The 23,252-nt window shown below is 44.0% G+C and overlaps 1 protein-coding gene across 4 annotated transcripts in view; it reads left to right on the plus strand.

The window, feature by feature from the left end:
- The window catches only part of LOC137563687 (protein Wnt-2-like), a 118,730-nt gene that overhangs the window by 5,513 nt on the left and 89,965 nt on the right, over positions 1 to 23,252 (plus strand). Inside the window, exons 1-2 of one of the 4 annotated variants that reach the window (XM_068276440.1) lie at positions 2,261 to 2,395; positions 20,950 to 21,185. In XM_068276440.1, the coding sequence (XP_068132541.1) occupies positions 2,394 to 2,395; positions 20,950 to 21,185 (238 nt within the window). In that variant the 5' untranslated portion in view covers positions 2,261 to 2,393. Of the gene's footprint in view, positions 1 to 2,260; positions 2,396 to 12,077; positions 12,175 to 20,949; positions 21,186 to 23,252 lie in introns of those variants that run through there. The other 3 variants (XM_068276441.1, XM_068276439.1, XM_068276442.1) reach the window with 3 other exon arrangements.

Below are 23,252 nucleotides of genomic sequence, written 5' to 3' on the forward strand. Positions count from 1 at the left end.
AAGGATACAGACGGCACTGAATCGCATCCCCATCTCTAAAATAAAAAAAATGTCTAGAGTTAAAGGGAACCTAAACTGAGAAGGATATGGATGTTTCCTTTTAAACAATACCAGTTGCCTGGTAGTCCTACTGATCTCTTTGCTGCTATAGTGGCTGAATCACACCCCTGAAACAAGCATGCAGCTAATCCAGTCTGACTTCAGTCAGAGCACGTGATCTGCATGCTTGTTCAGGGGCTGTGGCTAAAAGTATTACAGGCACAGGATCATCAGGAGAGTCAGGCAACTGGTATTATTTTAAAAGGAAAAACACGTGTCCTCAGTTAGGTTCCCTTAAAGTTTGCCACAATAGCTGCCTGTTTCCCTGTTTTTCATTATTTGCTTTTGAAGCTGTGCACACTCTATTACCATGGTGACAGCAATGCGATCACTGAAAGACCTGGAAAAAGAGAGAATGAGAGACTCCTCTCTCAGTTGATTCGTAAGGGCCGCACAGTGGCATGGTGGACACCTCTCTTGCCTTGCAGTCTTGCAGCAATTGGTGCTGGTTTGAATTCCAGGCAGAGCACTATCTGTGGGGAGTTTGTATGTTCTTCCCATAACTGTGTGGGTTGCCTCCAGGCACTTTGGTTTCCTCCCACTTCCCAAAAACATATGAAAAAATTGATTGGCTTCCCCTTAAATTGACCCTAGTTTGTGATGTACATATGACCATGGTAGGGATTAGATTACAAATCCCTGTGAGACTTATACTGTGTAAAATGCTGAAAATGTCGGTGCTATATAAAATATGTAATAATAATATGTACTGCTCTGAGGCGCACTACATTATCAGTCATTTGAAACACTGATTGTGCACTGGCTTTTTATGTTAAAAAAAGCTATATTATGTTATATGTGTACCATATGCAAAGGAGACAGTTTGTTCTGCTGAAGGAAGTGACAGGTGTACATTAACATTCCTCTTCCTACTTTAAACTACTACAGCCATGTTTTAGCTTCAGCATTCTCTCATTCACTAATGCTTATAGCACAGCATGTCAGCTCAGAGCCACCGTAGCCAAAGCAAGACCTGGAAGACCATAATGCTGGGTACACACGATGAGATTTCCCGTTCGATTTGCGGATCGATTCGATTAAATCAAACATGTTCGATTGGATTTCGATCGTTTTTTCCGTCGATTTTGCATACCTATCATGAAAAAAACGATCGAAATCCAATCGAACATGTTTGATTTAATCGAATCGATCTGCAAATCGAACGGGAAATCTCATTGTGTGTACCCAGCATTAGATCTTACAATTAGGGCTTTTACATTTGATTTTAAACTTGCAAAACAGTTTAAAACTGTTAGACTTCATATTTGCTAAAATAACTATAATCCCAGAACTACCTCATGTATTAAAATCATTTTGAACTATAAGGGTGGAGGTAATAAAGTTTTAGATGGGCTTGTAAGAAGCCTTTTAAGGTGCCTTTGCAGTGTGTGCTTGCTAATCAGGAACATCTGGGCATAGATGATGTAATCCCCTGTTTTAGGACTCTTCTTTAATAATATGGTTCTGCATTGGTGTTTTTTCATGCTGACGTTTCCTTCAAGTTTTAATCTTTTTTTCCTTTTTTTTTCCCAAGTAGTAATTTGGCATCCAACGTGCTTGTCATTGTGAATCACTTCATAAACTGGACTTCAGTTGATGAAAATCAGATTCCATTATGAAATGGTTTATATTTTGGATTTCTGTTAATTAGTATAATTGTAAAATGCTGTTATAAGCAATTGTGTTAATTTTTTCTGATGTTGAATTTCAAATAAGTACAGTTAAGTAGTTCATTTTGCAACCATTTTGAACATTTAGCATTATCTTGTAATATTGACATGTAATTAAGATTTTTTTTTTCAACTTCAACCTCTAAACATTTTTAAAACTTGGCTGCTTTGGTGGACTTCTAATACCTTTTGGGTCACTGGATCAAAATCCATATGCAGATAAACAGCACCACCTACTAGGGTGGATTACACCTGGCTGTCAGGAGGGCCTCAGGTGAGAATCTAGTGTGTTTACAGGTGCCCCCCAACATTGTCCAAAGATTGGGCATGGTGGCTCTGTAGCACCGTCTGACCGAACTATCCCCTGCCCATTGCTCTTACCCAGCCCACTGAAAGTGGCTCAGTTGTGTTCTGCAAGTAAACACTTCTCCCGTCTCCATAGCAACAGACTCATTACTATCATCTGTCTGTACACACTTGGCCCCAAATTAATGCCTGAGAGGTCTAGTCCTGATCCCTGCAAGCAACTGTACTGTACTGATGTACAAGGCTTTAGCCTTGAAGTTGAGAGGATTGAATTTACATAAATAGTAGTGTCAAGATCTGAGGGTCAGTGCTGTGAAAATGTAATAACTTTTTACAGAAAAATTCTCCAGTGAAAAAGATGATTAGTAAAAAGTGCATCAAATTGCTAACAAGTTAAGGATGACACAGCCTTTGTGAGGGAATTCACCCGTAGGTTGTGCTTGGAAAAGTACTCCTGAGTTCAGGGACATTCCAGGCACATACTCTAGAACTGTGTGTCTAACAAATAGACCTCACTATGAAATGTTCCCCTTTTTGCATTGAAGTTACAGTACCATACTTTGCAATAATGTTTAATTGATGCTTTCTTCTTGTATTCTGCATTAGTAACTTTCATTTTACTTGCCAATGCCATTTGCCCACCGGTGCAGTGATGTACCAATGTGGCTGATACTTGGTCAGCCGCAATAGTGGTCTTTGCCTAGCAGCACTGGAAAAGGGGTGTGTGTGTATATATATATATATATATGTATGTGTATGTATATATATATATATATATATATATATATATATCTCACAAGTGCAATCCGCCACCTTCTGGTATCTGCACTTATACAGTGTCTGAAGAAGGGGAATAAAGGTGCTAGTGCTATCCCCAAATAAAAATATGCCAGTTTCCTGTTTTATAGGTTCAGTAGTTTTGTCACACCTGTGTAGTCAGCATGCAGGCTGTGGTATCACATTACCTGATCTTATTGCTCCTTTTGGCTTTAGTTTGAGGATTTAAGGGAAAGGGTCAGCACAACAGTCATGCAAGTAGCATTTATTAACATAACACAGCAATGGTACCCTTTAGTTTCCTCTAGTTTTATGCTTCCTTTTGGAAATCTCAATTTACAAATGTTGCAAACTACATGTTTTACATTGTCAGACTGAATATTTTGAATTATGTGGCACACATTGCACTACTGATTCTGTACATGCTTCTTTGGACATTCCTTGAAAGGACAGATGCCAGGCTTTATCCAGTACCTTCCCACACTGCATCTGTGCATTGAGCAGGTCAGCTAGGTACTCCCATACTCTCTGACGTTTATATACATGGAGTACCATGCTTTTCTCAAACAGGTTCAGGTTTGCTCATCTTACCTTTTATGTGCCAATTGCTTGTCCGTCTTCCTGCAGACTTTAAAAGCATTATTCTTTTTAGCCTGTTCATCTTTAAAGAGAATCTGTATTGTTAAAATCGCACAAAAGTAAACATACCAGTGCGTTAGGGGACATCTCCTATTACCCTCTGACACAATTTCTCCGCTCCTCACCGCATTAAAAGTGGTTAAAAACAGTTTTAAAAAGTTTGTTTATAAACCAACCAAATGGCCACCAAAACAGGAAGTAGGTTGATGTACAGCATGTCCACACATAGAAAATACATCCATACACAAGCAGGCTGTATACAGCCTTCCTTTTGAATCTCAAGAGATCATTTGTGTGTTTCTTTCCCTCTGTTCTCATGCACTGAAGTTTCAGGCTGCTTGTTTCTTCCTGCAAACAGCTTTGCCCTTGTCTGTAATTCTTCAGTATGTGAAAGCCCAGCCAGCTCAGAGGACAATTTATCCAGCTTGTAAAAGAAAAGAGAGAAGCTGCTCTGATCCTAAATAACACACAGGCAGTGTGCATAGAGGGGCCTGGAAGGGGGAGTTCATAACAGAACCACAACACTGAAGAACTTGGCAGCCTTCCAGACACAGGCCGACAAGTCTGACAGGGGAAAGATACATTGATTTATTACAGAGACAGTGATAGTATAAAGTGCTGCAGTAAGCCAGAACACATTAGAATAGCTTTTTGAACTTGCAGGATGATAAAAAACAGGATGCAATTTTTGTTACGGAGTCTCTTTAAAGTAAGCCTGAGAGGAAGCAATCCTCTGCCGCCTCATTCCTCTGAAATCTGCCCCAGTAACTTCGGGAGTCGAGGCTTACTGCGCATGCATGGCCCAGCAGTGCGCCATTTTGCGCTCCCATTGCGTAGAGAGTTCTGCACGTGTGTGGTAGTACTGCTCAGGCACAGAACGCTCTTGGCTGTACTGCACTGACTGGCCAAAATTAACAGGCCAGATTGCGGAGGACGGCGGTGAGGGACAGATTAGGGTGAATCCACATTAGCCAGTGGATTATTACCAGAATATCCTATTAAACCTGTCTGGTATCATATTCTGAAAAGTTACAAGTCCCAGACCAACCCTCCGGGTCGTTCCATTGTCCCTGGCATGGGATAAACCACAGAGAGACTCTCCAGATACCTGGACCACATCCTGAGACCTCTGCTTGAGGAGATACCCTCTCATCTCACAGATTCGATGGATGTGCTAAGAGACCTGGAGGACCTGCAATAGCATACTGGAGATTTCCTAGGAGCTGTTGCTGTAGAGCGGGGGTGCCCAATAGGTCGATCGCGATCTACCGGTAGATCGCGACCGCCTATTTGGTAGATCGCGACCGCTTGGCCGCGTGTTGTCAAATATAGCTGCCGTCTTGCTTTCTGTGGTGCAGCGGCTGTCATAATTAGCTTCCCCGCGCTGCAGACTGATGGGAGAGGCGCGGCTGCACCAAAGAGGCGTGGCTGGAGGGGGAGAGGAGCCAATTGGGAGCGTCTCCTCTCCCTCCTCTGTGATGCATTTTGGCCACGCCTCCCCAGATCCCGCGGGCTTTTAGGTCAGGAGACCAGCAACCACCGCTCGTCCATCTTTGTGAGGACTGGGGAGTGGAGAACGGAGGCTTTGCTGAGAGGTGGGCATTTTACATTATGGTGGTTGGTCAGGTCGCGTTGCGGGTCAGGTCGGGTCGCGTTGCGGGTCAGGTTGGGAGGATTCCTTCACTGCAGGGCTAACTCTGAGCCGAGTGCAGGGGGAAGGGGATTTCCGATCATTCTTGCTATATACTGCCAAAAATGCTGGGGTGGGGAGGGGGGTTTGTCACTATGTGTCACTACCCACCACTATCTACCTACCTACCTATGCTAAAAGCACCCATCCCCACCTACCTATGCTAAAGGGACCCATCCCCACCTACCTATGCTAAAGGGACCCATCCCCACCTACCTATGCTAAAGGGACCCATCCCCACCTACCTATGCTAAAGGGACCCATCCCCACCTACCTATGCTAAAGGGACCTATCCCCACCTACCAATGCTAAAGGGGCCCATCCCCACCTACCTATGCTAAAGGGACCTATCCCCACCTACCAATGCCAAAGGGGCCTATCCCCACCTACCTATGCTAAAGGGGCCTATCCCCACCTACCTATGCTAAAGGGGCCTATCCCCACCTACCTATGCTAAAGGGGCCTATCTCCACCTACCTATGCTAAAGGGGCCCATCCCCACCTGCCTATGCTAAGGGACCTGTACCCAGCTACCTTTGCTGAAGGGACCTATACTTAGCTACCTATACTGGAGGCACTTGTACCTGGGGGCTGTTCATGACGGGAAGGGGGGGGGGGGGGTCTGCATCACTTTAAATGTTGGTAGATCTCCTAGACTTGGCAAGTTTTAAAGTAGCTCGCGAGCCGAAAAAGTGTAGGCACCCCTGCTGTAGAGAGTCTCTACAGCCGAATACCCCATGATTTGGGACTGAAGGCTGTTAGGTCCTTTCTGGATCGCACTGTCAAAAATGAGGCATTCAAGGAATGTATCTGTGAATGCCTGCATTTCGTTTTGACCAATAATTGCTTCCTTTTTAATAACAAGTGATTCTGGCAGACATCCGGTACAGCCATGGGCACAGCCGTATCTTGTACTTATGCCAATATCCTTTTGGCCTGGTGGGAAGAAATTTATGTCCATTCCACCAGAAACCCGTTCAGGGGTCCTCTCTGAATGTGGTCCAGGTATGTGGACGATATCCTTGTGTTTTGATCTGGGACTTGTGAAACATTTAAAGAATTTGTAGCATACTTTAATCGCAATGAAGTCAGTATGGCGTTTACTGCCACAAGAAGTCAGAGTAAAATAGCATTCCTAGATCTTGAACTAGAGATCCATGGAGAGAAACTCATTCCCAAAGGATATTGAAAACCCATGGCTTCAAATGCACTTTTACGTCAGCTTAGCTCCATCCAAAACGTCACTAAATCACTTCCTTACAGCCAGTGCCTCAGTTAGCATCAAAATAACATGGACGATGCAGATTTCTTTTAGCAGGCTGAGAAGCTGGGTGTGAGACTATTGTGAAGTGGTTACGAACCGGAACTTATTCAGGAATCCTTCAAAAAAGCGAATGTTTGTGATAAACAAACTCTCCTAAAGTGCAAAAGGAAGACTGAACGAGCAAATCAGAAAAAGATCCCATTTACTTTTAGTCACACAATATTGTCAGATACTATTAAGGAAACCATACGGAAAACCTGGGATATTCTTCTTAGAGACCCCTTGCAAAAGTTGAAGACGGCCCTCTCTTCTCTTTTAGAAGTGCACCTACTATTGGATCCTTAATCTCTAAAAGTTAATTCAAATCGGGGACCAAACGTGACTGGCAGAGTAGTAGCCTGCCACAGGGCAACCACAAATGCGGGCATTGTATTTCATGCCGGCAATTATAAAGGGGAACGTCTTACCAACTTGGTCCTATGAAACGCAGCGTCAAAAACAACTAGGCAAATGAACAGGTTCAGAGAGCACTGTAATTCCCTGTGTTCGAAGAAAGGCTTGCCAAGATTGAAAGAACATATGTAGGAAGCCCACAATAATGATTCCACTAAACTGTCTTTTGCAGGAATTATTCATGTTCCTCCCTTATCCAGAGGAGGAAACCGAGAGAAAAAGTTAAAAAGAGAGGAAGCACTCCTCCTCCTCCGGACTAATGCTATGAGCCCATTGGGCAAGAACAATTATACAGATCTTTCATGCTTCTTGAACCCTTCGGTTGCATCATGACGCCCTCTTTGCCTGTTGTTGTTTTTTAGTATTGTACGGTTTAGTAATTATCAAATGTACATACCAGTATATTATTCGGTATAGATCCGCTCAGTGACTTTGTTGAATTTAGATTGCTAGCTGCATAGTTGTGTTGAGATCATAGTATTTCCTCTTTTCACCTTCCTCTCCATTTTAGTTTTCATTTTTTTTAGGATTTTATACAATATATTATCACTAATATTTATTCACTATGATAATGTATCACTATATTATTTGAAAAATATCAGTGCATTTGCAGTGTTCTCCCCAGAATTTTTTTTCCAGCCGGGTGGCATATAATAGTAGCCGGGTGGCATGAAAAAGTAGCTGGGTGGGGCGAGTTGAAAATGCAGGGCAACTGTGCTTACAGCATAGGAGGTGGTGAGGAGGTGACCCGATGACAGCCAGGTGGTCACCAAATCTAGCCGAAAAGAGCCTGGGGAGAACACTGCATTTGAAACTTCACTTGATCTCCATATTTGTTTACATATATTTGCATTATTTGTCCACTTAGTGGTCTTCCAGGTGTTATATTAGTAATGCACTGAATAACCACAAGATGGTGCTGTGGAGTTATTCAGATACGTGTTCTCTCCTTCGTTGCGTAATTATGTCTGCCTATAGGTAATATACCATGGTGTGAAAGGAGTTGCTGTACGCATAATGCATTGCCTGTAAGGGGCCATGCATATTTTGGCATACAATACACTATATTCATAACGCGTACTGAATTTTCGCATCACCAAGGGCGGATCTATACGTCAGTAATGCGTCTGACTTGTTATATTTGTTTACTGTACACGTATTGTCGAATACTGCAATCTTTTGATGTGCATGAATAAACCACAGAAGCAGTGCCAACTTTCACCTTTATTCCTCCCATTATAAGATAACCTGCTTACATTCAGAGCACGCTGAAGCCATCACCGCCAACCAGTTTATATTAGTGGGTCCTAAGCCACACATTATACCTCCCCTTTTAACACTGCAGAGCCGACGCTGTTTCCTTTTTATACACTTCATCTTTAAAGTAAGCCTGAGAGGAAGCAGTCCTCCACTGGCTTGTTCCTCCACAATCTGCCCCAGTAACTTCGGGAGTTGGGGCTTACTACGCATGCACGGCCCAGCCGCGCGCCCTTTCGCTCTCCCGTTGCCTAGAGAGTTCTGCACCTGCGCAAGTAGTACTGCTCAGGCACAGAACACTCCTGGCCGTACTGCACCGACTGGCCGAAATTACCAGGCAAAATTGCGGAAGATGGCGCTGAGGAACAGATTAGGGTGAAGGGAGCCAGAGGAAGCCCCAGGAATATATATAACTTTTATTATCCTTCATCTCAGGTACACTTTAGAGCCTACTAGTGATGATCATTTAGTTGCTTTTAACCTCCCTGGCAGTTCATTTCTGTCTGGATTTATGGGTCTAAAAGTGGTACTTTTTTTTCAAGAATTTTAGGCCTCAAATTCTTAAGTCATAACTCACCAAAATACAGTGGTGTGAGAAACTATTTGCCCCCTTCCTGATTTCTTATTCTTTTGCATGTTTGTCACACTTAAATGTTTCTGCTCATCAAACGTTAACTATTAGTCAAAGATAACATCATTGAACACAAAATGCAGTTTTAAATGATGGTTTTTATTATTTAGTGAGAAAAAAACCCTCCAAATCTACATGGCCCTGTGTGAAAAAGTGATTGCCCCCCTTGTTAAAAAAAATACCTAATTGTGGTTTATCACACCTGAGTTCAATTTCTGTAGTCACCCCTAGGCCTGATTACTGCCACACCTGTTTCAATCAAGAAATCACTTAAATAGGAGCTATCTGACACAGAGAAGTAGACCAAAAGCACCTCAAAAGCTAGACATCATGCCAAGATCCAAAGAAATTCAGGAACAAATGAGAACAAAAGTAATTGAGATCTATCAGTCTAGTAAAGGTTATAAATCCATTTCTAAAGCTTTGGGACTCCAGCGAACCACAGTGAGAGCCATTATCCACAAATGGCAAAAACATGGAACAGTGATGAACCTTTCCAGGAGTGGACGGCCGACCAAAATTACCCCAAGAGCGCAGAGAAAACTCATCCGAGAGGCCACAAAAGACCCCAGGACAACATCTAAAGAACTGCAGGCCTCACTTGCCTCAATTAAGGTTAGTGTTCACAACTCCACCATAAGAAAGAGACTGGGCAAAAACGGTCTGCTTGGCAGATATCCAAGGCGCAAACCACTTTTAAGCAAAAAGAACATTAAGGCTCATCTCAATTTTGCTAAAAAAAACATCTCAATGATTGCCAAGACTTTTGGGAAAATACCTTGTGGACCGAAGAGAAGTTTTTGGAAGGTGCGTGTCCCGTTACATCTGGCGTAGAAGTAACGCAGCATTTCAGCAAAATAACATCATACCAACAGTAAAATATGGTGGTGGTAGTGTGATGGTCTGGGGTTGTTTTGCTGCTTCAGGACCTAGAAGGCTTGCTGTGACAGATGGAACCATTAATTCTACTGTCTACCAAAAAATCCTGAAGGAGAATGTCCGGCCATCTGTTCGTCAACTCAAGCTGAGGCGATCTTGGGTGCTGCAGCAGGACAATGACCCAAAACACACCAGCAAATCCACCTCTGAATGGCTGAAGAAAAACAAAATGAAGACTTTGGAGTGGCCTAGTCAAAGTCCTGACCTGAATCCTTTTGAGATGTTGTGGCATGACCTTAAAAAAGCGGTTCATGCTAGAAAACCCTCAAATAAAGCTAAATTACAACAATTCTGCAAAGATGAGTGGGCCAAAATTCCTCCAGAGCGCTGTAAAAGACTTGTTGCAAGTTATCACAAAGCCTTGATTGCAGTTATTGCTGCTAAGGGTGGCCCAACCAGTTATTAGGTTCAGGGGGCAATTTCTTTTTCACACGGTGCCATGTAGTTTTTGAGTTTTTCTTCTCACTAAATAATAAAAATCATCATTTAAAACTGCATTTTGTGTTCAATTATGTTATCTTTGACTAATAGTTAATGTTTTTTGATGAGCAGAAACATTTAAGCGTGACAAACATACAAAAGAATAAGAAATCAGGAAGGGGGCAAATAGTTTTTCACACCACTGTATGTCAGAATAAAGGTCTTGTAGACACCCCAAGTATAATAAAAGACTAGAACACAACATTGTTAAAATTATTACATTTATGAATAAACTTTAAAATAGTGAAACTGTAAGATAAGGCACGGGACTATACAGTATGTACATATATACTTAATACACCTCAAGCGTGTTGTATATTTTGAAACAGGGAATGGCACAGAGGGCGACATCACAATCTGGGCAGTAGGAGCGTGATTCGTTTTGGATTTTTTTCCCTTTGCTATCAGTCTTAGGTGGCAGGCAGAGAGTAGTCAAAATTCAGACAGAGGTCAGTACAGGCGGCAGGCAGAGACTAGACAAAATCCAGGCAGAGGTCGGTGCAGGCAGAGAGAAGTCAAAAATGTTTATTAACATTAAACGCAGTTGTAATCTATTTCTTTACTTGTGTAACAGTACACCTGAACTGAGAAATGTAAGTTGGCTGCCAGATTTATTTCCTTTTGAACAATACCAGCTGCCTGCCAGTCCTGCTGATCTTTTTTTTTTGTTGTTTTTTTGCTGCAGTATCTGAATCACATCTGAGAAAAAAAAGCATGCAGCTAATCCAGTCAAACTTTTTTTTTTTAAGGGGCTGTAGCTTAACGGAAGAGGCAGACAGCCAGGTACTTTGCATTGTTTAAAAGAAAATACATGTCAGCCTCCATATTTCTATCACTTCAGGTGTGCTTTAAGTAGCACGACCACACAATAGAGAACTGTGATTGATTAGTACAGAATTCGTTTTTTAAGTTTTCAAGTATCTCTTTATTTGAAAGCTTTAGAAAACAGTATTACAATATATGGCAATATTCAAAAGGTGCACAATATAAGAACAGACGTAAAGAAAATTCAAGTTAAACCAAACATCAAATGAACAGACCAGCCGGTCTTGGGTATTAGTTCCATACCTAATATAGGACTGCTGAAGGTTTCCACAAGGGACAACGGGGAACATTTGAGCAAAAGGTCAGACTAAAAGGCAGAACCTGGAATGGCATATGGGGTACTTATAAGCTCGTAGGTGAGGGCACAATTCTATATGAGGCCAATGAGCCGTAAAGCAATCTGAATTAGTGGAGTAGAGCAGAGGGGGCACTGCCTCTGTACTCTATCCATGGGGAGCAAGTTTTGAAGAAAACCTCCCGGCTGTCGGCCAATCGAGCATTTATCTTTTCCGAAAACCGTTGTGGGGTCTACTTTGTTGATTACTATCGTGAGCACCAGTTAGCAGCTACATTTGTTTTGGCTGCATTTGCTATGTGTTGCAAAAGTCTATGCTCTGGGTGTCGGAGTGGTGCAGGTTTGCAACCCAGTACAAGGGCCCTGGATTTTGTGTTATTTTGTTTCAAAAGGTGGAGACTTTACATCAGGGCCACCAGATATGGAAAAGAGTTCCTCTTGCTTGAGCAGCCTCTGAAGCAGCACTCTGAAACCGAAGGGTCAAAGACATTCAATCTATGGGGAGTAAGATAAGTGTGGTGCAGCAGTCTTAGGGAGACTTCAATTTGAGTGCTGAATAAAGTATCTTTAGCTAATGTTTAGAAACATCCAGCCCAAGTTTTGTAATCAGTTTTATAGTTCAGATCAGACTTCAATTTAGACATGAACAAAGGTTTGGGGTCCAATGGTGGCTGATTTTAGTGAGTATATAAAAGGGAGATCAGAACCTTGCAGAACGAATCTGACTCGCATATTATTTCAGATGAGGTTTTCTTCAGTTCTGCCGGTCTCGATATTAAAGAACCAATGAAGTGGGCGATCTTCACGGCTCAGAACATCTACCCCCAAGCAGATGAAACTCAGAAGAAGGTTGGTGTAAAGTTGGGGTCCTCCCATTCACTGATGGCTCATACACAAGCTCAACAAAAGTATTTTAAATGCACAATTATCAAACAACTTTTGTTGTTGAAACAAAACAAAAAAGTTGTTTGCTATTGTTCAAACAACTGATAAGCAGCTCGTCAATGCAACTGTTGAATTGGCTTGAGCTGCATCTTATCAGTTGTTTGAACAATAGCAAACAACTTTTTTGATTTGTTACAACAACAAAAGTTGTTTGTGCATTTAAAAGACTTTTGTTGAGTGTGTGTATGAGCCTTGGGATATCCTGCTTGCCTTATCAGGTTCCTAGGAGACCACCAGCAAAAGGCTCTGAGGTTAAAGGACACCCGAGGTGAATAAACTAATGAAATAAACAATTGTATCCATCTTCCTTCTCCTAAAATGACTTTTAAGATATTCCACATTTTTATTTTATGTTTAAATCTACTTTTTAAGTTTTAACTGCGTTATCGTTTTTTCACAATGACATCTTCATTGAAGTATGCCAGAACTAAAATCTATGAACCATTGACCCTTTTTATCTCTTTCCTGCTCTCAAAACGATTTTCTGCTAGGAAAGTGTTTTATAGTTGGAATTTCTTATCAGTGAGGGTCACACTGTAGTCACTTCCTGTCTGAGTCAGGACGGAGTTAGCCACTTACATACCTGATATTTAACTCGATCAGGCAGAGAAATAAAAAAAGGAACACAGCCTAGTTATTTGTGTGCTAGGCGCTGTACATACCCATGTCTATCTCATCATGTCACGTCACCTCGGGTATCCTTTAAGGCCACTAGGGAAGTCGAGGCTGACCAGGAACTGGACAAGCAGAATTTTCTTAAAGACTCCTCCTCACCTGTTGAATGCATAAAATGGGTTTGTCCAAGACGATACAAATCTTTATAAATGTGATAGCGATGTAAAATGTTCTTTAGAATAACTTAATGGGTGCCATTAAGTTATAGATACCTAGAGTAATCATGTAACTGCTTTATGCCTGGTACACACCATTAGAGTCAGATGGGGCAGAAGAAAAAACTTATCCATAACTGGGCCTTTCTCCAGCCCCCTTTTGGCCTGGGCACTCCCTCGACATTCTCAGTCGCTTCCCCGTTCGTCTGCAATTGGCTCTGGTAAGTCCGACGGTCTGGGGCCAACTCCGCATCTGCAACCTGGCTGCGTCCGTGCTCTCATTACTGGGAGCATTCTGCGGCCAGACTGTGGGAGTGCGATGGCAGAGCGCACGCAGCCAGACTGTTAAAATCTCAGCTCTTCCTGTTCAGTAAACCAGCACCTATTCAGTAGGAGACCTTGTGCAAGACTCAGTGGCGGACATACGGCCGTGCAGGCCGTGCCGCCGCACAAGGGCCCCTGAAGTTCCGCTGCTTCAGGGGCCCATTAAGTATTGCAGTTTTTTTTTTTTAATTTTACCTTTTATTTTTATTTTAACCTGGGGGGCCCCTACTCCTGTCCTCCCCCCTCACATCGGCCCCCCCTCCCCCTCCCCCTCATGCGATGCGGCGGGAGAGCAGAAAATCCAGGAAGTCTCCGCCGGGGCTGCAGCAGACACTAGAGGCTGCTGCCGCTTGGTCTCCCGTGTCTCCTTTGTACACTGCTCGCTACTAAACCAGGAAGTAGCGAGCAGTGTACAAAGTTGGAGACACGGGAGACCAAGCGGCAGCAGCCTCTAGTGTCTGCTGCAGCCCCGGCGGAGACTTCCTGGATTTTCTGCTCTCCCGCCCGCCGCCGCCGCCGCCGCCGCGCATACCGGGAGGGGGGCCCCGAGGTGAGTGAGGGAGGATAGGAGTCGGGCCCCCCACCCGGATAGCTACACACCCATCCACCCGGCTACCTTACCCACCCGGCTACCCACACACTCACCCGGCTACCTACCCACCCGGATACCCACACACCCACCCGGCTACCTAACCACCCACCCAGCTACCTACCCGGCTACCTAACCACCCTGCTGGCTACCTACCCGGATACCCACACACCCACCCGGCTACCTAACCACCCACCCGGCTACCTACCCACCCGGCTACCTAACCACCCTGCCGGCTACCCACCCACCCACCCGGCTACCTACCCGGCTACCTAACCACCCTGCCGGCTACCTACCCACCCACCCGGCTACCTACCCACTCGGCTACCTAACCACCCACCTGGCTACCTACCCACCCGGCTACCTACCCGGCTACCTAACCACCCACCCGACTACCTACCCACCCGGCTACCCACCCACCCGGATACCTAACCACCCACACATCTACGCACTCACCCGGCTACCTACCCACCCGGCTACCTAGCCACCCACCCGTCTACCCACCCGGCTACCTACCCACCCAGCTACCTAACCACCCTGCCGGCTACCTACCCACCCACCCGGATACCTACCCACCCACCCGGCTACCTACCCACCCAGCTACCTACCCGGCTACCTAACCACCCACCCGGCTACCCACCCGGCTACCTAACCACCCACACATCTACCCACCCGGCTACCTAACCACCCACCCGTCTACCTACCCACCCAGCTACCTAACCACCCTGCCGGCTACCTACCCACCTGGCTACCTACCCACCTGGCTACCTACCCACCTGGCTACCTACCCACCCGGCTACCTACCCACCCGGCTACCCACCCACCCGGCTACCCAACCACTCACCCGGCTACCTAACCACCCACCCGGCTACCTACACACCCACCCGGCTACCTACCTACCCACCCACCAGGCTACCTACCTACCTACCCACCCGGCTACCTACCAACCCACCAGGCTACCTACCTAAAGACCCACCAGGCTACCTACCCACCCACCCAGCTACCTAACCACCCACCTACCCACCCACCAGGCTACCTACCCACCAGGCTACCCACCCACCCGGCTACCCAGCCACCCACCAGGCTACTTACCCACCCGGCTAAGGGCTGCCTACCTACCTACCCACCAGGCTACCTATCCACCCAACCACCCATGGGAGCTGCGCGCTGGATGGAGGCTGGGACAGGAGGTCTGCTGCTGCAGGTGAGTAAATGGTTTTTTTTATTATTTATTTTAGCAGGTGTATGTTCTGGGCAGGTCTGCCACATGATTGCGTGTATGTTCTGGGCAGGTCTGCCACATGATTGCATGTATGTTCTGGGCAAATTTGCTACATGATTGCATGTGTTTTCTGGGCAAATCTGCCGACATGATTGCACGTATTTTCTGGGCATATCTGCCGACATGATTGCACGTATTTTCTGGGCATATCTGCCGACATGATTGCACGTATTTTCTGGGCATATCTGCCGACATGATTGCACGTATTTTCTGGGCATATCTGCCGACATGATTGCACGTATTTTCTGGGCATATCTGCCGACATGATTGCACGTATTTTCTGGGCATATCTGCCGACATGATTGCACGTATTTTCTGGGCATATCTGCCGACATGATTGCACGTATTTTCTGGGCATATCTGCCGACATGATTGCACGTATTTTCTGGGCATATCTGCCGACATGATTGCACGTATTTTCTGGGCATATCTGCCGACATGATTGCACGTATTTTCTGGGCATATCTGCCGACATGATTGCACGTATTTTCTGGGCATATCTGCCGACATGATTGCACGTATTTTCTGGGCATATCTGCCGACATGATTGCACGTATTTTCTGGGCATATCTGCCGACATGATTGCACGTATTTTCTGGGCATATCTGCCGACATGATTGCACGTATTTTCTGGGCATATCTGCCGACATGATTGCACGTATTTTCTGGGCATATCTGCTCACATTATGTGTATTTTCATGAGAAAACCTGCTCACATTATGTGAATTTTCTGGGGAAAGGGTCACCAAAACCTGGGCCCACTGTCTTTGCGTTGCACTTTTCAAGGGAACCTGAGGTGAGAATAATATTGAGGCTGCCATATTTCTCTCCTTTTAAGCAATACCAGTTGCCTGGTTGCCGTTCTGGTCCTCTGCCTCTTATTCTTTCAACCATAGACCCTGAACAAGCATGCAGCAGGTCAGGGGTTTCTGACAATATTGCCAGAACTGAGAAGATTAAGCTGCATGCTTGTTGCTGGTGTAATTCAGTTTATTACTGCAGCCAAATAGATCAGCAGGGCCGCCAGGCAACTAGTATTGTTTAAAAGGAAATAAATATGGCAGCCTCCATATCACTCTCACCCCGGGATCACTTTAAATTACAGTTAGCTCCGCCCTTATCCGGTCATTGCCACGCCCATTTTTTGCCGCGGCGCTAAGCGCCGCAGGTTCTATCCACACCCATTTTTTGCTGCGGCGTGCTTCGCGCGTCGTAGGTTATAGCCACGCCCATTTTTTGCCGCGGCGCGCTTCGCGCGCCGCAGGTCAGGGGGGCCCACAATTGATATTTTGCACAGGGGCCCACTGCTGCCTGTGTCCGCCACTGGCAAGACTCACTAACACTGCTACTGCCTTTAGTGCGCATCCTAGTGGCTGCAGCTCTGGTGCTTTGAGTCTGTTAGGAGAAAAGCATAAATGTTCTATGTCTTGTCTCAATTGTGAGCCGCTCTGAGGGACAGTTAACTGACAGTAAGTACAGTGCTGAGGAGGATGTCATTGCTATATAAATACTAAATAATAACTATTAGGCTGCTTTTAATTAGCATATCGTATTGTTGATTTAATAAGAATGTAGAACTGTAACAGCAATTTGTTACACACATAATTTATATCCTAGAATGTTTTATTTCTGGATTTGCTTATAGAATTGATATTGACCAATATTGCTGTATAAGTTGGTGCTTTGTGTTTCTATTTCAAAATCGTTGAATAAACATCAAATAGGTTAGTATTTTGTTATTGGTTACTTTTTCTGACAGTTGGCTATGACAATATACGGATACCGGTAATCCCAGGTAGTGGGAAATCTGATAAACTGTATATTTCAGAATTCTTAGCTGGTAAATGTGGAATTAAGCCTAAGCCAAATATTTTTAATGAAAAACCATAAAATACAGAGCACAGCCATTCCCCTTTCTGTTCGGCTTTTCACTGTATAATTAACTCTGTGTAAGAATATTTTTGTGGCTATTACTGGAAAATGAAACATTTCAGTGTTTCGTCAAATCTAAGCAAAGTTTTAATGTATTAATATTTTCCAATTTCTAAGAGCAGAATAAAATGTAGGGAACACTTACATGCAGCAGAAATTACTTTTTGCATAGTAAATGAATGAATCTTATATCTGACCCCCATATCATTTTGACAGAGACTGATTCTATTGCTTGAAATGCTAATAGCTGAAGTAAAATTTGACTTGATCAGGATAGTCAGTAGTCTTAAAAGTTTGAGTGGGGTTTAGTTTCAAAATCCTAGCCAATTTTACCTTTTCACTTTATGAATGGTAAGGTCAATCTCTTCAGTCCTTTCACCCTGTGTACATTATTTAAACACATTCCAGTTCAAAGCAACATGTACCAAGAGTTCAGTTACGCAGTATGCGTTTGCTCTGCAACACCAAACCACCACAGACCAGACTTTTGCATCAATCTCATTGCATCAGTGTGGTGTGGGGTGATATAAAAGGTCCAGCCATTAGTATTTGTGTGCTAGGAAAATTTGCCCCAACCAGCTACATTCAGTGAAGGGTCACCAATCTGGTGCTGTGCAGCATATTTCCACATGGGTTGCTTAGGCCCCTTTCCCATCAGGGATTATTTTGGCCATTCTGACATAGTGGTCATTGTGTGCGATCTCTAAGGTGAAATTAAAGTCCATAGATGTTCAATTTACCTTTCACATCTAACGCTGCGTTTTTGTGCATTGTGGTTCGACGTTCCCTGGAGCGTTTCATCGTGTGATGCTTGAGTTACAATGAAAGTCAATGTAAAATGCAAGCTCTGAGAAGAGCATGCATTTTACGTTTCAACGCATGCAGTTACAAAATAAAAAAATAATCACCTGCGTTTTAGTCAGTAAATGATTTCTTCAAGTCAATTGGAACCGTGCTTACAAAAAAAAAAAAGCAAGATACTTACCTAGGCAGAGGGGAAGACTCTGGTTACTATAGAGCCTTTCCTTTCCTCTCCCAGTTGCCCGTTCCAGCGAAGGATCCCCCGTAGCAGTATTTGACTAAATTAGTCAAATACTGCTCTCTCCACCACCGAAGGGAGGCTTCAGAAGTCTTCGGGAGCCCGACTGCTCCTGAAGACAGGCCACTTCATACTGCACATGTGCGAGTGCGCAAGAGTGTGCCGGTATGGAGCCGTCTGTCTTCGGGATGACTCAGCTCCCGAAGACTTCCAATGTCCCCCGCAGCTGGGAATTTAATCAGAGGAGCTGCCGCCGCAACGAGGGCACGGGAGAGGGAAAGCTCATTAGGATTCAAAGCTTTCCCTCTCCTTAGGTAAGTATCTGTTGTTTTTTTTTTGGGGGGGGGGGGGGGGGTTAAACAGACTACCTTTAGCTTTAATTCACACACCAGTATTTTTGACTATGTTAAGAGTTTATAGCAGTAATGCAATCATATTGAATTATTGCTTAGGTCCACATTTTAAAATATTTTTTTACCACTGTTAGGACTCAGACCCACTAGCAGCCTTTTCTAAGTGCTAGTGATGTGAAAAGCTCTTGCTAATGCAATGCTAGGGGGATTTTTATAGAAGCACATCACTCAAGTGGGATCACACCCATAACAAGGGCTTTAACAAATCACAACTGCTTAGCAACGGCTTAGTAATGTACTGCTAGTGGGTGCAAGTATGAATTTAGGGCCTGTGGTGTAGTACAGGGCCCTGTAAAATGTCTGCACACGTCTCCGCACTGAATTGGGCATTGCCTCTCCATACTCCACTAAGGCCAACTGCAGTGATGAGTAGTGTGCATTGCTCAGCACCACTGCAAGTAGGAACTGATCAAAACACTTTAATGTGCACCTGGCACCTCAGCCAAAACATCGAACAAACACAAGGCTCTATCACTGCTGCTGCTTTCAACTTCACATGATGGTTGACTGTTGGCCTCAGAAATCCCCATTACTACCAATCCCTTGTGTCATTGTAGGTGCTAGCTAAGGGAACTGCTACAATCACAATTTCTTACTCCAGTCGACAGCAGCCTTATTAAAGCAGACCTTGAGCTGCTATCACCTTGTCAATATTTATTATGGAAACTGGTTATGCAGTTTAGGTTTCCCCTGCCAACTGCTATTATGTTCCCTGTAGGGGATCTGCAGCCCTCATCACCCCCCCCCCCCTTTTCCCTTTCCCCTCTCAATATATATGTTGATTGAGCACATACAGTGGTACGATCATACTATGCATTCTAGCACAAAGATCCAGCTGTACTGAAATTGTATTATGCAAGATGTCTGTGCCTACTGATCTAGATGCCTTCAAGAATGTATAGACCCATGTCTTCACCTCCATGTTTGTTGGATAGTCTCTGATAAAACGTCTGTTGGTCTCAAAATTGTGTATTGTGCTGTTTAGGTAGCTATCCCAAGTTCAATGGAGACATTTTCCTTTCTGTGTACAGTCTGTCGGCGGACTGATAAGGCTGTTTCTGAACGATCCGCCGGTCGGATCGCTCAGAAACAGCCTTATCAGTCCACCGACAGACTGTACACACGCTGTAAAACCCGCCCAGCGGGAGGTGACGACGGACCCGTCGTTGCCCTTGATCAGACGTGTGTACGAGCCTTAAAGGGAACCCGAGGCGGGGTTCTTACAACACAATCCCCATACAGAGGCTGGGTCTGCCTATAGAGCCCAGCCTCTGTTGCTATTTAGCTTCCCCCAAAGCCCCCCTGCGCGCTGTGAGACCCCATTAATCACAGCCGCGCTGTGCGTGCTGTTTACCTCTCCTCTGTCAGTCTCCGCTCTCCCACACCTCCTGAATCGCTCTGGTCCCCACCCGCATCCCTTCCCTCCAATCAGCTGGGAGGGAAGGGACGTGGGCGGGGACCGGAGTGATTCAGGAGGCGGGGGAGAGCGGAGACTGACATTAGAGAGATGAACACAGCCTGCTGCAGCACGCTGTGTGTCAGCAGCACGGCTGTGTTTTATGGGGTCTCACAGCGTGCAGAGGGGGCTTTGGAGGAAGCTAAATAGCAACAGAGGCTGGGCTCTATAGGCAAACCCAGCCTCTGTATGGGGATTGAGTTGTAAGAACCCCGCCTCGGGTTCTCTTTAACACTCACTGTAAAACAAGCAGTAGTTGTGTGTTTTTAGAAAGAAAAGAGTTATCTTGTACTGTAAAATTAATTACCGGTATTATTTGATTTCTCAAATATGTTCCAACATATTCCTTAGTAATAATTTGCATCTGACACTAAAAAGTGGATTTTCATGTAAGTGGTTGAGTTGATCATGATGTCAGCCCTGTAAGGATGGCCAGGAAAGTAAAAAAAAAACCCCATGCCATGTGCTGCTTTATTTCTTCCCCCCCCCCCCTCTTTTAACTACTCTGCCATTATTTAACAGTGTGTTTATTTTAGGGTATAACAATTATACTTTTAAGGTATTATTTTAGGGGTGAATACTATATTATTTTTTCTATGCTTTATTATGTTGTATGTTTTGAAGAAATATTGCTGAAATGTTCTTTTCAGTTTAGTTTGACATTTTCCTGCATCACTCATGTACAATTACTATAGCAATGACCTCTTCCCCATTGCTTTACACATAGACCTATGCAAACACACTGTGCCAATTTGCTCTTGTATTGTAAGATTTTATGCTTCATATGATTCTTATTTGTTTTTCTGTACTCCAGGTATATGGGAGCTGTTGGATCCTCCTCAGCTTCTTCCCGAGTAATGTGCAATAATGTTCCAGGTTTGGTGACTCGCCAGAGGCAGCTTTGTCAGAGATACCCGGAGATCATGCATGTGATTGGTGTAGGAGTGCACGAGTGGACTGCAGAATGCCAACATCAATTTAGACATCATCGGTGGAACTGTAACACCCATGAAAGAGATCAGAGCTTATTTGGAAAGCTAATTTTACGTAGTAAGTTATTGCATCGTCCATATGTGTCAGTGTTATCAGTTTAAGTGTGCAATTTGTGTGTGTCAAGAAAAGATAGTGGCAGTAGCTTCACAAAGGTTCTTCTAATACACAGTTGGGAAATGGGTATAACCCTTTGAAAGCACACCAACATACAGTACACATGCTTTATTGCATTGATCAGTGTTTGACGTTACCTTTTTTGTGAGCTAACAATGTGATGCTTATGGCCAGAAGGTGACCATTAATGGTACGAGCCCACAGCCGAGCACATTAAGGGCTGAATTGCTGCTAACCAATCAGATTGATGGGATCGAGCAGAAAAATTAATACCATTGATCCGATCAAATTGGTTAGTGAGAATACGGCGATCAATCACTCTCGATCAGTTACCGTGGCAATCAGAAACGATCGATCGGCTGCCAGATTGTACTGTTAATGGCCACCTTTAGCCACTCTTATGTTTATCTGCCCCATAACTTTACCACAGCATACATTTTGATGAACCTCTGTTCATTTATTGAACTTTTTTTTTCTGCCTACAAAAAGCTAAACGACTCCATAGATCATAACCGTGCTCAAATCCATGTTTTATGGCCCTGTAATAATGTTAACTCTTTATTTCCAGCTGAGTCAACCTTAAAGGACAGCTCAAGTGAGAGGAATATGGAGGCTACCATATACATTTACTTTTAAACAATGCAAATAGCCTGGCTGTCCCTTTGATCCTGTGCCTCTAATACTTTTAGTCTTAGACCCTGAACAAGCATGCAGATCAGACGTTTGGATTTGCCACATGTATGATCCTGGTGTGTGATTCAGACACTACAGACGTGAAAGTTCAGCAGGACATCGGACAACTGCTATTGTTTAAAAGGAAATAAATAAGTCAGCCTCCATATTCCTCTGTGTCATTTAAAGTGAACGCAAACTACCACAGCACTCAATGAAAAGTCTTCTTTACAATAATAATTCATTACTGCTTAGCCAGATCAAACTGTATCATCAGTAGCTGTGAATACAAAGCTGAAATAGCTCTGCTGGGATCTCTGCTGGCTGTCTCCTCATACATATACATTGCAAAGTGACTCCACTTTGTTTTCAGAGGGCTTTTTAGGATTTTTATATATCATAATGAAGATTTTATTTCCATAAAGGATATTGTGCTGTGGCTAATCTTTTAGAGCATAAAGCAAGTTCTTTAGTTTTTTAGTTCCGCTTTATCTGCTGCTTTCAGCAATCTGTCACGTGCATGTAGTCCTACAGCTTCTGTTTAAGCTCTATAACTTGGCCACCCCTAGAATTCAGAAACTTTTGGTGCCAGAACCTTCTGCCATACTGTCCTAACCATTGGAAAGTCTTGCCCACCCAATCAAGAAGTAATCCTGTGTCCATTATAGTATACACTGACACAGCAAGGAGAGACTTGGAACCCAGGTGTAATTGAGAGGACCTTCTCTCCTAGTCACCTTTGAAATGTATAATACTGAAGTTTGGGGCAGTGGAAAAAATATATGGCAGGACATAAACACCAGAAATTAGATCTAGTACAATAATGGCATTTAACTTGATCCTATGAAAAAGTTTATCAGAAATGTATTACTAAGAGATAAAAGATTATTAAAAAGGTACATTGGATGGCCACCCCATCACAACACAACAGCATCTAAAACCAGACACACCAGCACCCACACGCCGGCAAGAGGATTCAAAGCCATTTGAACTGGACTCAATTGGAATAGGTTGGAAAATCAGCAAAAGCCACAAGTCCAATAAATTGCCTGATTGCACGCCAGTTGTTGTAAGATTATAAAGAAGCATCTCCAGATGCATGTATTATTATACTGTACAGTTCCATAGACAGTCAAAGCAAATCAATAAGCAGCCAGTCACAGCAGCTAGCAAGCACATGTATATATGGCAGGATCTGCAGTATAGCATGAGTCACAGCACATGTGACTCAGAACAGTCTCACCACTTTCAGTAGAGCTGATGAGTTCACTGTGCTATCAGGATTGCTGGGAAATCCAGTGATGTAAGGTAATGCTGTAAGCATCCAGTCACAGTGCG

This window comes from Hyperolius riggenbachi, chromosome 3, assembly GCF_040937935.1.
Source record: "Hyperolius riggenbachi isolate aHypRig1 chromosome 3, aHypRig1.pri, whole genome shotgun sequence".
NCBI classification, from domain to species: domain Eukaryota; kingdom Metazoa; phylum Chordata; class Amphibia; order Anura; family Hyperoliidae; genus Hyperolius; species Hyperolius riggenbachi.